General features: G+C 44.8%; 1 protein-coding gene across 1 annotated transcript; it reads left to right on the top strand.

The window, feature by feature from the left end:
• The first annotated feature begins 643 nt into the window (after positions 1-643).
• LOC113747362 (GATA zinc finger domain-containing protein 14-like) lies at positions 644-2,969 on the top strand. Its single transcript, XM_027287037.1, has 4 exons — positions 644-685; positions 796-1,151; positions 1,257-1,551; positions 1,582-2,969. Exons 1-4 carry the CDS (start codon positions 644-646, stop codon positions 2,431-2,433), a joined length of 1,545 nt encoding a protein of 514 aa, XP_027142838.1. The 3' UTR covers positions 2,434-2,969.
• Positions 2,970-14,358: the final 11,389 nt, after the last annotated feature.

Below are 14,358 nucleotides of genomic sequence, written 5' to 3'. Positions count from 1 at the left end.
TGCAACAACCACAGCAGCAGCAACAACAGGCGCAGCAACAACAACAGCTGGTGCAACAACAACAACTAAAGGAACAACAGGTGCAGCAACAACAACAGCTGGTGCAACAACAACAGCCGCAGGAACAACAGGTGCAGCAACAACCACAGCCAGTGCAACAACCCTAGCCGGTGCAGCAACAACAGGCGCAGCAACAACAACAGCTGTTGCAACAACAACAGCTGGTGCAACAACAACAGCCACAGGAACAACAGGTGCAGCAACAACCACAGCCAGTGCAACAACCCAAGCCGGTACAACAACAACAGCCGCTCTAACAACCACAGCCAGTGCAGCAACAACAGCTGGTGCACCAACAACAGCCGGTGCAACAACCATAGCCGGTACAACAACAACAGCCGCTCTAACAACCACAGCAGCTGAAGCAACCACAGCCGGTGCAACAACAACAGCTGGTGCAACAACCACAGCCACTCCAACAACCACAGCCAGTGCAGCAACAACAGCCACAGGAACAACAGGTGCAGCAACAACAACAGCCAGTGCAACAACCCTAGCCGGTACAACAACAACAGCCGCTCTAACAACAACATCAGCTGGAGCAACAACAGCCACTCCAACAACCCTAGCCGGTGCAACAACGATGGCCGGTGCAACAACCGAGGCCGCAGCAACAACCACAGCCGTAGCAACAAACACAGCCTCAGAAATAACCATGATCGGTGCAACAACCACGGCCGGTGCAACGAACACAGCCGCAGGAACAACCATGGCCGCTCCAACAACCACAGCCAGTGCAACAACCACGGCCGGTGCAACAACCACGGTCGGTGCAACAACCGAGGCTGCAGCAACAACCAAAACCGCAGCAACAAACACAGCCACAGCAATAACCACGATCGGTGCAACAACCACAGCTGGTGCAACAACCACAGCCGCAGAAACAACCACAGCCGCAGCAGCAACAACAGCCGGTGCAACAACAACAGCCACAGGAACAACACGTGCAGCAACAACCACAGCCAGTGCAACAACCCTAGCCGGTACAGCAACAACAACAGCTGTTGCAACAACCATAGCCGGTGCAACAACAACAGCCACAGGAACAACAGGTGCAGCAACAACCACAGCCAGTGCAACAACCCAAGCCGGTACAACAACAACAACCGCTCTAACAACCACAGCAGCTGGAGCAACCACAGCCAGTGCAACAACAACAGCTGGTGCAACAACCACAGCCACTCCAACAACCACAGCCAGTGCAACAACAACAGCCACAGGAACAACAGGTGCAGCAACAACAACAGCTGGTGCAACAACAACAGCCACAGGAACAACAGGTGCAGCAACAACCACAGCCAGTGCAACAACCATAGCCGGTACAACAACAACAGCCGCTCTAACAACCACAGCAGCTGGAGCAACAACAGCCACTCCAACAACCACAGCCAGTGCAACAACCGAGGCCGCAGCAACAACCACAGCCGCAGCAACAAACACAGCCTCAGAAATAACCATGATCGGTGCAACAACCACGGCCGGTGCAACGAACACAGCAACAACAACAGCCGGTGCAACAACCACAGCCGCAGGAACAACCATGGCCGCTCCAACAACCACAGCCGCAGCAGCAACAACAGCCGGTGCAACAACAACAGCCACAGGAACAACAGGTGCAGCAACAACCACAGGCAGTGCAACAACCCTAGCTGGTGCAACAACAACAGCCGCTCTAACAACCACAGCAGCTGGAGCAACGACAGCTGGTGCACCAACAACAGCCGGTGCAACAACCATAGCCGGTACAACAACAACAGCCGCTCTAACAACCACAGCAGCTGGAGCAACGACAGCTGGTGCAACAACAACAGCCGCAACAACCATAGCTGGTGCAACAACCACAACCGCAGCAACAAACACAGCCACAGCAATAACCACGATCGGTGCAACAACCACAGCCAGTGCAACAACCAAGGCTGCAGCAACAACCACAACCGCAGCAACAAACACAGCCACAGCAATAACCACGATCGGTGCAACAACCACAGCGGGTGCAAAAACCACAGCCGCAGCAGCAACAACAGCCGCAGGAACAACAGGTGCAGCAACAACCACAACCAGTGCAACAACCCTAGCCGGTGCAACAATCGAGGCCGCAGCAACAACCACAACCGCTCCAACAACCACAGCTGCAGGAACAACAGTCGCAGTAACAACCACAGCTGCAGCAACAAACACAGCCTCAGAAATAACCATGATCGGTGCAACAACCAAGGCCGGTGCAACAACGACAGCTGGTGCAACAACCACAGCAGCAACAACCACAGCAGCAGGAACCACAGCCGCAGGAACAACCACAACCGCTCCAACAACCACAGCCGCAGCAACAACCACAGCTGCTCCAGCTGCTGCCTCCTCTGCAGTCACCAGTAAAACCAGTTTCCTTGTCGTCATAGCGATTGTTGCAGCAGTTCTTTGGAATTAAGAACTGGACCAGAACAAAGGACTAAAGACCACCAACCTTTAGGCACTGTATATATTATGTAGTACTTTTGAAGAAAATGAAGTATATATACATATAGATGAGAATTTATCAGCATTATATATAATTATTTATTCTTTATTTTTATATAAACTGAAAATGAATATATCATTAATTTATTATCACAGATGTTGATGTCATGTATTAATTAAGCACTGGCAATATATTTTTTCTAGCATGTCTACAACTTTGACTAAGTGCTGTTAACATTGACACAGAACCAAATGAGCCATATAGACTGAGCAGACACCACATGAAAGTTAATATGTCTGATCTAATCTGTGTAATCAAAGACATAAATATCCATGATCAGCTGTTTTGTGTTTACTGGATGGAAACGCTGTGCAGCGTGCTGTGATGATTGTTCTGTATCATGTTAATGTGCCATGTGAAGTATTCAAAGGATTAAAGTGTGAAAAGCAAAGAAGCAGAGTTTACTTTGTGTTTTCTTTCAGTGCACAAAGATCCTCACATTTCTTTCTGCAACAGTTTACAGACGACACCGAGTTTTATCTTTCAAAAAGTCAGAGAATCAGAGAAATCTCTGCAAGTAAGGGAGAAGGCCCAATACCAGCAATAAATGTCCATGACCCTCGACCTTTCAGGCATATTACTACTATTACTACTACTACTACTACTACTACTACTACTACTACTACTACTACTACTACTACTACTACTACTACTACTACTACTACTACTACTACTACTACTACTACTACTACTACTACTACTACTACTACTACTACTACTACTACTACTACTACTACTACTACTACTACTACTACTACTACTACTACTACTACTACTATTACTACTACTACTACTACTACTACTACTACTACTACTTCTACTACACTTCAAACCATCCCTGCATGTACACATGAAGTTCAGACTCTACTATGCAAAAACGGCAATACTACTTCAACCAAAACGAAAATCAGGATTAACCTTTCAAGATCTCAATGACACCTCCAACTATCTGAATACATTATTGTGCTGTAATTATATACTGTGTGCTTTGTTAAGAGCTCAAAGAGGTAATTACTTAATACGCTTCAGTGAAATAGGAAGTTGCGATTTGGACAATCAGCCAAGAAAAGAGTGATTTGTGTTTGCAGAGCCACGAATGTAAATATGAACACATGAACAATATGAGCTGTGATTAACATGGCTTTGTCGTATTCAGCAATGAAAGAGACAAAACAAAAGTTGACAAAAGAATGTGGACAGCATTTGATTTGTAAGAAACAAAAATGCAAACATAATACTGATCAACACCACCCCACCTCCTCGTCCACGCTTCACGATGGGCACCACACATGTAGATAACATACACTGACCGGCCGTCTGAACCAGAAACCTCAGATTGGGATTCATCAGAACAAAGTCCAGATTTCCTCTGGTCAAATGTCCATTCATGTGTGTGTTGGTCTCCCTCAGTCGTGGTTTCTTTGCAGTCATTCAGACCATGAAGGTGTGATTCACAGTTTCCTCTGAACAGCTGATGTTGACATTATGTGGGCTCTAATCTGAGGTCATGTTAAATGTTGATTTATGTTTGATGGTTTTTGTGACTGACCTCAAAGACACATTCAAAGTTATCGAGACTGTTGACTGCTACTGTACATAAACTTTACTCAAAGTTGTTATCATGTGTTAAAATATGAAGCTGTCTGACTTGGGAGGCGTGATCTGTGGCAGGACTGGGACGGGTGCAAACCCTGAACTGGATAAACCGGTTCAGAGATTCGCTCAGACGGTTGGATGTTATGTGAACAGCGTCTATTTATGCAGTTTCCTATTATCGTGCTAAACGAGGTGAACTGTGACGTGATGGCAGCCTGTCTGAATATCAGCTGACTGATTTAAATGATAGATAGCAACAAGTATTTTTACCTGAATGACAACAGAGAGTATATAATAGTATATAAGTACAGTATATATATTATAACAGTATGTATACTGTGTGTATTATGTGCATAGATGTGTGTCCTTAAATCAGAATCAGTTTCAATGATCATGCATCGAACAAACTGACTTTGGTTTGAAGCTCTTGATGTCACACACAACCCCGTCACTTACAAACTCCCTGTGTGTCACAAAACTGTTTTCATAGTTACGCCATGGAAGCAAACGTAATGGTTACGTGCATCATGACGTTCACAGACGTTTGTGAATGAATGAATCACTGCGTTTATGTGACGCTCTGCAGTCACAGGGCGGTGGTTCAGGGCGGAGACGGGAACGTTCAAGACAAGTCCAGCGATCATGTTTACAAAAGCACTTTGGATAAACTTCTCTCATGATGTTCAACGAGTCAATTCAAACACATTCATACGCTGACATGAAGTTTTGGGTGCATTCGTGCATTCTGGAGGTGAGATCAGCTGCAGGTTGGTTGAACTGAGATAAAATGAATTCATGAAGGTTTGAACATCGAACTCATCAAGCATGAAGGTTCAGTTAAGCTGAGGGAACTAAAAGTGGTCAAAGGACGACAATGAGAATAGAAGAATCTTTTCAGCCACGTGTTCGTCAAGTTCCCTAAAATGAAGCTGGAACCAAAACAGATTCGATTCCAGATCTGTGAACAATTTCACAGTCGAAAAATATTCAGAAATCTGAGGGGTCACGGAGACTACGTCCAGGTTTTAGACAGTCTGCGGGGACGTCTCGGAGACTACGTCCAGGTTTTAGACAGTCTGCGGGGACGTCTCAGAGACTGTTTATGATGCTTGTGTTCAGTCCCGGCCACACACTGATGTAAACAGCTGTGATATATGAAGGGCTGGAAAATGAACGTTAGAATATAAACATATACAAATGTAGACAGATCTAATCTTTACAACTGACTCTGAGGAATGTAAGGTTACCGCCATTATTATTGTCATAACAGCTGTTATGACAATAATAATGTTATTGTCATAACAACAGAGGCCGCTCCACCACACTCTGCTTTCATTAACACTTATGTTATGAAAATTAGGATTATACTGGGTTCAGATGTTTTAACTCATATAATGTGTGTTTCCTGTTTTTGCATGTCTCGTGTTTTGCTGAGGATGGCAGGAAGAGATAATTATAAATCAGAAGTTCAAGGACGTGAGAAACTGGCCTGAGAAGAGTCATTGTGATACATAATGTTCATTGCTGATCACTCATCAGTGAGGGAGGTGTCAGAGACAGCCCATTAAAAAATGTATAAGAACCAACTGTTAGAGCTCCTCAGGGAGCCTTTTCTCTGTAACCCCTCTGTGTTGCACTGTTAAACGCTCCTTCTTGTACAAGAATAATAAATTCAACTTAAACTTTGATATTTTTTATATCTTTCCAGATGTGCACAAACATTATATATATATTTTTTGACTGTTCTGTTTGAATGAAGGGGACTTTAAACGGTCGTCCTCCTTTTACTTCCACTTTCTTTATTCATGACTGGTGACCGTAAACGACGGTTAGCTGCACACACTGTAGTGTGGAAGTAGACAACAATGACCCAAAGTAACAACAATGACCCAAAGTAATGTCAATGACCTGAAGTAATTAAAGTTTCTGAAGCTGAAGTCATAATTGGAAAATTAGCTTCAGTTTAATGTCACGTCAGAAAAATGCCACAGTACGAGTTGACGCTGGTCGGTTTGTTTGTGCTCTTCACACCTTTACCCACGATGAGGGTTATGAATTACTCACACTCTGTCAGGCTTATAAAAAGATCTGAACCCAGAAACTTCACTCACTGCAGAGGACGACGCTCAGACCTGTGAGTACTAATATTAACTTATGTTTAGACATTATCATTTATCCTTATTTTGTAGACTAAATTTAATCTGTTTAACTTTATATGACTCATTACATTATTCAATATTTCACACAGTGAAGAGACACGTTCTTCTGTTAGCCTGTATTCTTTGTTTAAATATGTATTATATATTTAATGTGAAGCATTGAGTTGCATTTCTACAGATGAAAAGTGACAAACAAATCTTATTATGTCATTTTCTGCATCAAATGTGTTGATAAAGCTGCTGTAATTTAACACTGTAACATTTAGATTTAAATCTGTAGATAGAAACGTCAGCCTAATTAAAACATCATGTCAGACAATAGTTCATTATTCCTCTCCTGTTATTTAGCAGCTAAAGGCCTTTTACCCTTTAAGTTCTGTTTCATTCATCCAATCAATCGTTCAGTGAAGACAGACGGACTGAGAATACGAGCACGAGTCTTTTACTCAGCTGATATTTTAAAATAACCAACAACATTTTCGATTTTTCCAAGTTTAAAATGACACGTTTTATTTTTCAGAGAGCAGAAAAGACAAACTCCACCTGCATCACCATGAAGGCAAACATCTGTGTCTTCCTTCTGCTGCTTGTTGGTCAGATAATAAACACCACAGTCGCCCAGATATCGACCACAGCTGCAGCAACATCGACCACAGCTGCAGCAACATCGACCACAGCTGCAGCAACATCAACCACAGCTGCAGCAATATCGACCACACCTGCAGCAACGTCGACCACAGCTGGAGCAACATCGACCACAGCTGCAGCAACATCGACCACAGCTGCAGCAACATCGACCACAGCTGCAGCAACGTCAACCACAGCTGCAGCAACATCGACCACAGCTGCAGCAACATCGACCACAGCTGCAGCAACATCGACCACAGCTGCAGCAACATCGACCACACCTGCAGCAACATCGACCACAGCTGCAGCAACATCGACCACACCTGCAGCAACGTCGACCACAGCTGCAGCAACATCAACCACAGCTGCAGCAACATCGACCACAGCTGCAGCAACATCGACCACAGCTGCAGCAACATCGACCACAGCTGCAGCAACATCGACCACAGCTGCAGCAACATCGACCACAGCTGCAGCAACATCGACCACAGCTGCAGCAACATCGACCACAGCTGCAGCAACATCGACCACAGCTGCAGCAACATCGACCACAGCTGCAGCAACATCAACCACAGCTGCAGCAACATCGACCACAGCTGCAGCAACATCGACCACAGCTGCAGCAACATCGACCACAGCTGCAGCAACATCGACCACAGCTGCAGCAACATCGACCACAGCTGGAGCAACGTCAACCACACCTGCAGCAACGTCGACCACAGCTGCAGCAACGTTGACCACAGTTGGAGCAACATCAACCACAGCTGCAGCAACGTCGACCACAGCTGCAGCAACATCAGCTACAGCTGCAGCAACGTCGACCACAGCTGCAGCAACGTCAACTACAGCTGCTCCAACATCAACTACAGCTGGAGCAACGTCAACTACAGCTGCTCCAACATCAACCACAGCTGCTCCAACATCAACTACAGCTGCTCCAACATCAACCACAGCTGCTCCAACATCAACTACAGCTGGAGCAACGTCAACTACAGCTGCTCCAACATCAACCACAGCTGCTCCAACATCAACTACAGCTGCTCCAACATCAACCACAGCTGCTCCAACATCAACTACAGCTGGAGCAACGTCAACTACAGCTGCTCCAACATCAACCACAGCTGCTCCAACATCAACTACAGCTGCTCCAACATCAACCACAGCTGCTCCAACATCAACTACAGCTGGAGCAACGTCAACTACAGCTGCTCCAACATCAGCAGCCTGGTCTGCGCTCATCAGCAGGGTCAGTCTCGTTTCAGTCGTCCTGGCTGTGATGACACACGGACTTCGCTGATGTTGTTGAAGGTGTAAATGAAGGTTCAGATGTTTTAACTCATATAATGTGTGTTTCCTGTTTTTGCATGTCTCCTGCACTTCCCTTATTTTGTGTTTTGCTGAGGATGGCAGGAAGAGATATCAGAAGTTCAAGGACGTGAGAAACTGGCCTGAGAAGAGTCATTGTGACACATAATGTTCATTGCTGATCACTCATCAGTGAGGGAGGTGTCCGAGACAGCCCATTAAAAAATGTATAAGAACCAACTGTTAGAGCTCCTCAGGGAGCCTTTTCTCTGTAACCCCTCTGTGTTGCACTGTTAAACGCTCCTTCTTGTACAAGAATAATAAATTCAACTTAAACTTTGATACTTTGAATCCAGTCTTCCTTATTCAAGAGTTTTTCTTTAGAAATTCCCATAGTAACCTCGTTAGACGCTGCTGTGCTTGACGAGTTGGTGGTGAGTCAATAAAAGTCCAAACACAGATGAACTTTATTTTCTGCGGCTCTTTAAAGACTTTGAGGTCAAAGTTATGAAACCCGAGTCAGGCTGGAATGTTACATTGGACTTCATCACGCTCACTTCTTTGTTGACTTTGTAAATAATCTTTCATCAAGTTTCAGTTGAACGCTGCAGACAAAGAACATGATGCTGATCTGAAATATCAGATCATGACAGAAAAACATCATCAGCATACATCATATCATGTCATATTATAATCATGCACATACTCACAGACCTTCATTAGATACGCTTGTTCAATCCAGTAAATTCTGCTGCTATGAAGATGATGATGTTTCACTTTTTGTTGACACTGTCAGAGAAATGTTGTGTTTACTGTGGATGTAGTTTACAGTCACAGTTATGTTGTAATGGATTACTCGATTACTGTTATGTAATTTTCTATCCTGAGGTTAGTCTGGGTCAGGCGTGGACCTCGAGGTCCTGCAGGACCTGAAGGTTTCCTTCCTAGACATCATAGAAATCTTGCAGATGTTCCATCAACATAAACAGTCTCCAGACTAGAACGTGCTGCAGTAACACTAACATGGTAAATACATTCTCTCTGACATCAGAGCTTCCTGAACACTTTCTTCCCTCCTGAACTCACCATTGACCACTGACCATTGACCATTGACCACTGATCATTGACCACTGACCATTGACCATTGACCACTGACCATTGACCATTGACCATTGACCACTGACCACTGACCACTGACCACTGATCATTGACCACTGATCATTGACCATTGACCACTGACCATTGACTTCAGCAACTTCTCCACAACAATTCCATTTTGATGAAGTCTTTAAAATATGGCAACATGAAACTTTTCTTCTGTGGAGCTCAGGGTGAAGCGGTTCATCCCAAAAACAGCAGCGTGTTGGAGCCAAAATGTTCTCAGAGATTTAAATAATCCAAAAGATTCAGTTACATTGTTTTACATGACTAGTTGCAATAATTGCTCTTTAATTTGTTCATTTATTAAGCACATTTTAATCAGCCCTCATGTTTTCAGTGAAGTGAGACTGTTAGAAAGAATGAGTGAACTATGCAGCTGTGAAAAACTAAAAGATTTTTTATCTTTCTTATTATGTAATATTTTATATTTATTCCTGAGCTCCTCACAGTGTCACTGAGGGTCCAAACATCTGCAATCAAACCACTGTGTGAACATCTGGCTCTGACCTGCGTCCACGTGTCTTCAGTGTCTTCAACAGGAAGCGTCCGACATGAAGAGCAGCAGCGTCCTCTGCTGGAGGGACGAAGACATGAACATGAACTCATGTTTGCAGCTCAGGTGACTTCACATCAGGTAGAAACATAAAAATAAAGAAATGGAAAGTTTCATTTCTGCACTAAACTGCATTTTGTGAAATGCGTCTTGAAGCTCGTGTCGGCGTACCTGCAGGTGAGCTCTGAGATGTCTGAACTTATTTTAAATGACAGAGCTGTCACAGGAGTGCAGACAGGTGAGAGTCATCAGGCACAGGTGTGTTCACAGGAGGTAACACTGAACACACGGTGAAGTGAAAGAGCTGCAGCTCAGCAACAGACACAGAAAGTGCAGACAGGTGAGAGTCATCAGGGACAGGTGCACGACCAAAAACAGGCGGGAAAACACGGCAGGAAGTAGAAATGTGAGACACAGACAGGACTACAAAATAAAACAGGAAACACAAAACAAACTTTTGCACATTACCTGTACTGACACCTCCTGCACAGCTGGACTGCTCTCTTCATTTGACACATATTACAAATGTTTTTAGTACTTCATTTCTATAACTGTGATCAGCTGACTGCGTGATGTCTCGTGGATACATAATACACACAGCCCGCGAGCATCAGAGGATGATGATGTGCCGTTTACAGGAAGGTGTTTCACCTGCAGACAGGAAACTGTCTTTTGACTGAGATGCTGCTGTGCAGCACACCTGTGAAGGACACTGTGTAGCTCACAGTGCATTGTTCTGTACGTGGAGAGTGAATCTCTGCAGCTTGCAGGAAGTTCTCAGGAAACTACACAAAAACTTGAATGAACCCAGGATGTGTCAAAAGTTTCTTTGAGTTCTTTGAAGCTGGTTTAAAGTTCATCTGGACCTCAAGAAGGACGAACTGTAAGAGGAGCTGGCTGATTGATATGTTGATAGAAATGTTTGCTTGCAGGTTATTGAGAAACCAGTTTCATCTAACAATGACTCAGAAATATGAAACTAAATGTAGTTTGTGATGTTTTTCGGGCCGTCACACCATGAAGACTCTGAAACCAAAGTGTCCGGGCTGCATGGTCGGTCTGTGAGCTGGATCCATCGTAATCAGCTGGAAGATAATCAATAATCGTCAACATAATTAGTAACTCAAAGCGACTGGTGCATATTTCACATTACTATGCAGCATTTGAACATGGCATGTTTCGTGAGTCATGCACAGATCGATGCCGTCACATCAGACAGGAAACAGTGCCGAGCATCTGGACGTTGTCACAGACTGAAGGTCAATAAGACCTGATGGAGCTACAAACTGTAGCATGAACTTCAACCCTGGACAAGAAGACTCACCAGCCTGCCTTGTTTTTGAGTCTTCATGGCTGCAGGTTATCACAGGGAGATGGACTTGTTGCTGCTCCATCTCGTACCAGAAAGCTCTGCAGAAGGTGGTGCAAACCAAATCAACACCGGTTCTGCGACCGCTCCCCATTCAAGGGATCTAATGTGAGCGGCGTCTTTGGAGAGCATGCAACATTTTCAGGGGCTCCTCTCTGACCCAGGAGGTGCTACTGGACTCTCTGTTCCAGAACCAGCAACAGGTTCCTGGACCATTTATAGTCCACACACTGTCCTACTGTGTGTATCTGCTGATGGTTGATGGTCTGCAGTCCGTCACAGCAGTTTTACTTTGTTCATATGAATGCTCCCATCACGACTGAAGACGAGATCCTGGAGGATCCGTCCTCGATGGGTCGACCCTCTTCATGACTCTCCATGTGGAGGAGGAGCACGGGGACGTTGTGGCTAACCGTTTAGTGCTTGTTGCTATGACGACAACATTGACGACGACTCCAGATACATTTTAAACCCCCCAAAATATGGAAACATGAAAAACCGTCCACACAGAGACAAAAATATGTGAATATGATGTCACAGTGAGAAGTGGCTGTTTGTCACGTGCAGCAGAGTCTCATGTTGACCTGTCAGGACTGAAGAGCGAAGTGTGAGCCAATGAGACGCCAGGCGGGAAAAGAGGAGCTTTGATTGGCTGGGATGGACAGAGCAGCACGAGTGTTCATAGATTACTCACGCCTCAACTCTCTGTTTCCTGATGGACTGACAACTGTAGCTGCTGTTAGATAATGTTAGCTCAGTTTGTTAGCCGGGCTGCAAGCTCAGAGCACTGGGGGAGTGTTAGTGTTTGGAGAAGAAGAAGAAGAAGAAGAAGAAGAAGAAGAAGAAGAAGAAGAAGAAGAAGAAGAAGTTTTCAGGCCCGGGGTGCAAGTAGAGGAGCTGGTGTTGTGCCAGATTAGGAGCCGGACAACCGTTAGCAATGTAACCGGGCTCAGCAGCCTCTTTGGACATAATGGCAGAGGAGAAGAGAGTGAAGAGGACGCTGTTAACCTGTCGTCATCAACCCACCTGTCACCTCCATTTAAGCCCCGCCTTCTTCTGGAGACGACAAAATGGAGCATGCTCAGTAGGTTCCTGTGAGATGACATCAGCACCGCGGCTCACCTGAACACACCTGAGGCAGCATCCACGTTAAAGGTCAGAGGTCAGAGGTCAGGGCAATAAAAACGTCACCAGAGTTTTTTGGTACATTGACTGTCATTTTTTTATTCCAAACGTGTGTCTATATATTGAACATGAGAGGGCCGCTGCCCTCCTACAGTCACCCCACACACGTATCAATAATCAATAATAATAATGATAATAACAGAATCATCAGAATAATAATAATCTGTCGTCTCCGTCCGACTGATGAGCCGAGCTGCTGGTACAAAATCTGAGGGAGGAGCCGAGAAAACCAAAGAGCAGGCGGCCAATGAGACGCACACACACACACACACACACACACACACACACAGTCACACACACACACACACACACACACACACACACACACACACACACTCACAGTTTCTCTGGATGCTGCTGGCTCTTTTTTTTTTAACACAGAGTGGACAGACACGTCTCCAAATGTTTCCAATAAAAAATGTGCAGGTCGAGTCACGCTCGCTCTTTTCTGTTGGCGCCCTGCAGACAAATAAAAAGCAATTACACGTGACGAGCAACACCAGCACTTTATGTGGAGCGATCGGTGGATGTGATTGGATATCGTGTGTGTGTGTGTGTGTGTGTGTGTGTGTGGAGAAGGCGATCGAATCGTCATGACATCAATTTTTAAAAAAAGACCTTCAGAGGTTTCCATGAAAAGAGAAAAAAAAAGTTAAAAAATAAATAAAAATAAACGAGCAAGAATCAAACCGGACGCGTCGACAAGAAGAAAATACAATCACAAATTTATTTTTTTTTCTTTTCCTCCGTGAGTGTGTGTGTGTGTGTGTGTGTGTAAGCTCACCTCAAATATAAACACCTGCACTGAGGTCAGCTCCTCTCATTTTAGGGACTGTATGAAAATTATTTGTTTGGAGAGAGCGGCTGTGAAACTTTAACTAAATTGATTTAAGGTGGTGCAACTCCACCTTAAATCTTCAAATTGTCACCATGGTTACCATTTTAATCTTAGATAAAACAGACGGCTGATAATTTCCCTACAGTCCCTTAAAGTCGGCATCTGATTCACCAAATATGTTTTTTGGCTCGGCTCAGTTTTTTGGCACCATATTTCCCAAATGTAAGCCGGCTCTGGCTGCCGGGTTTGGTCCGGTTCTCGGGTTGGAGAATAAGCACCAGTTTAAGCAACAGTCAATCAGCTGTTCATGATCAGATCGAGCTCTAATTCGGCTACATGGGATGCTTAAGGCGGAAGTGAACAGATCAGATAAAAGATTCAAACTGTGAACGTTGGAAAAGAGTTTTTTATTTTTTAGTTTTTCAGATGGGTCAGGACGTGGTTAGCCTAGCTTAGCATAATGAATGGAAGCAGGGGGAAACGACTAGCCTGGATCTGCTCAAACATAAATACATAAAGACTGTCTAAAACCTGGACGTAGTCTCCGTGACGTCCCCGCAGACTGTCTAAAACCTGGACGTAGTCTCTGAGACGTCCCCGCAGACTGTCTAAAACCTGGACGTAGTTTTTGAAGCTCGGTGTGGTGGTTCTGGTCGTCTCCATTTTGGCGGTCCTGCCTCTTTCGCCGCTCAGCTAATCTAAATATCAATAAAGTCGTGGATCGTCGACCTGAGGCGGAGCTTAATGAGCCACCTGTGACCACGCCCACCTGTCAGTCAAAGCGTCCACGCTCTTAACCCTGCATAACTTTAAGCCTTAATATAATGTGAACAGGTGAGTTGTATATAAATTCACCCTCAGTACAGTTGTCATGAACGGGGAAATTAGCTACAGAGACCAAAACTGTTTTTTGTACCAGGCTGTAAACATGTTTATTTCTGCTGTGAAGTTGGACATTTGGACATGGGGACTTATGGAGACTGACTCACT

Source organism: Larimichthys crocea, chromosome XIII, assembly GCF_000972845.2.
Source record: "Larimichthys crocea isolate SSNF chromosome XIII, L_crocea_2.0, whole genome shotgun sequence".
NCBI lineage: Eukaryota > Metazoa > Chordata > Actinopteri > Sciaenidae > Larimichthys > Larimichthys crocea.
Note: the sequence above shows the minus strand (reverse complement) of the source record. Positions and strands in the feature narration are given on the sequence as shown.

Excerpts from the sequence above, each read along its gene's own strand:
- LOC113747362 (XM_027287037.1), top strand. The coding sequence starts at position 644 with ATGGCCGGTGCAACAACCGAGGCCGCAGCAACAACCACAGCC. Across the intron at positions 686-795 it reads CCGCAGCAACAACCACAGCC|TGCAACAACCACGGCCGGTG; the intron begins GTAGCAACAAAC and ends AACCACAGCCAG. Across the intron at positions 1,552-1,581 it reads ACCACGGCCGGTGCAACGAA|CACAGCCGCAGGAACAACCA; the intron begins CACAGCAACAAC and ends CGGTGCAACAAC.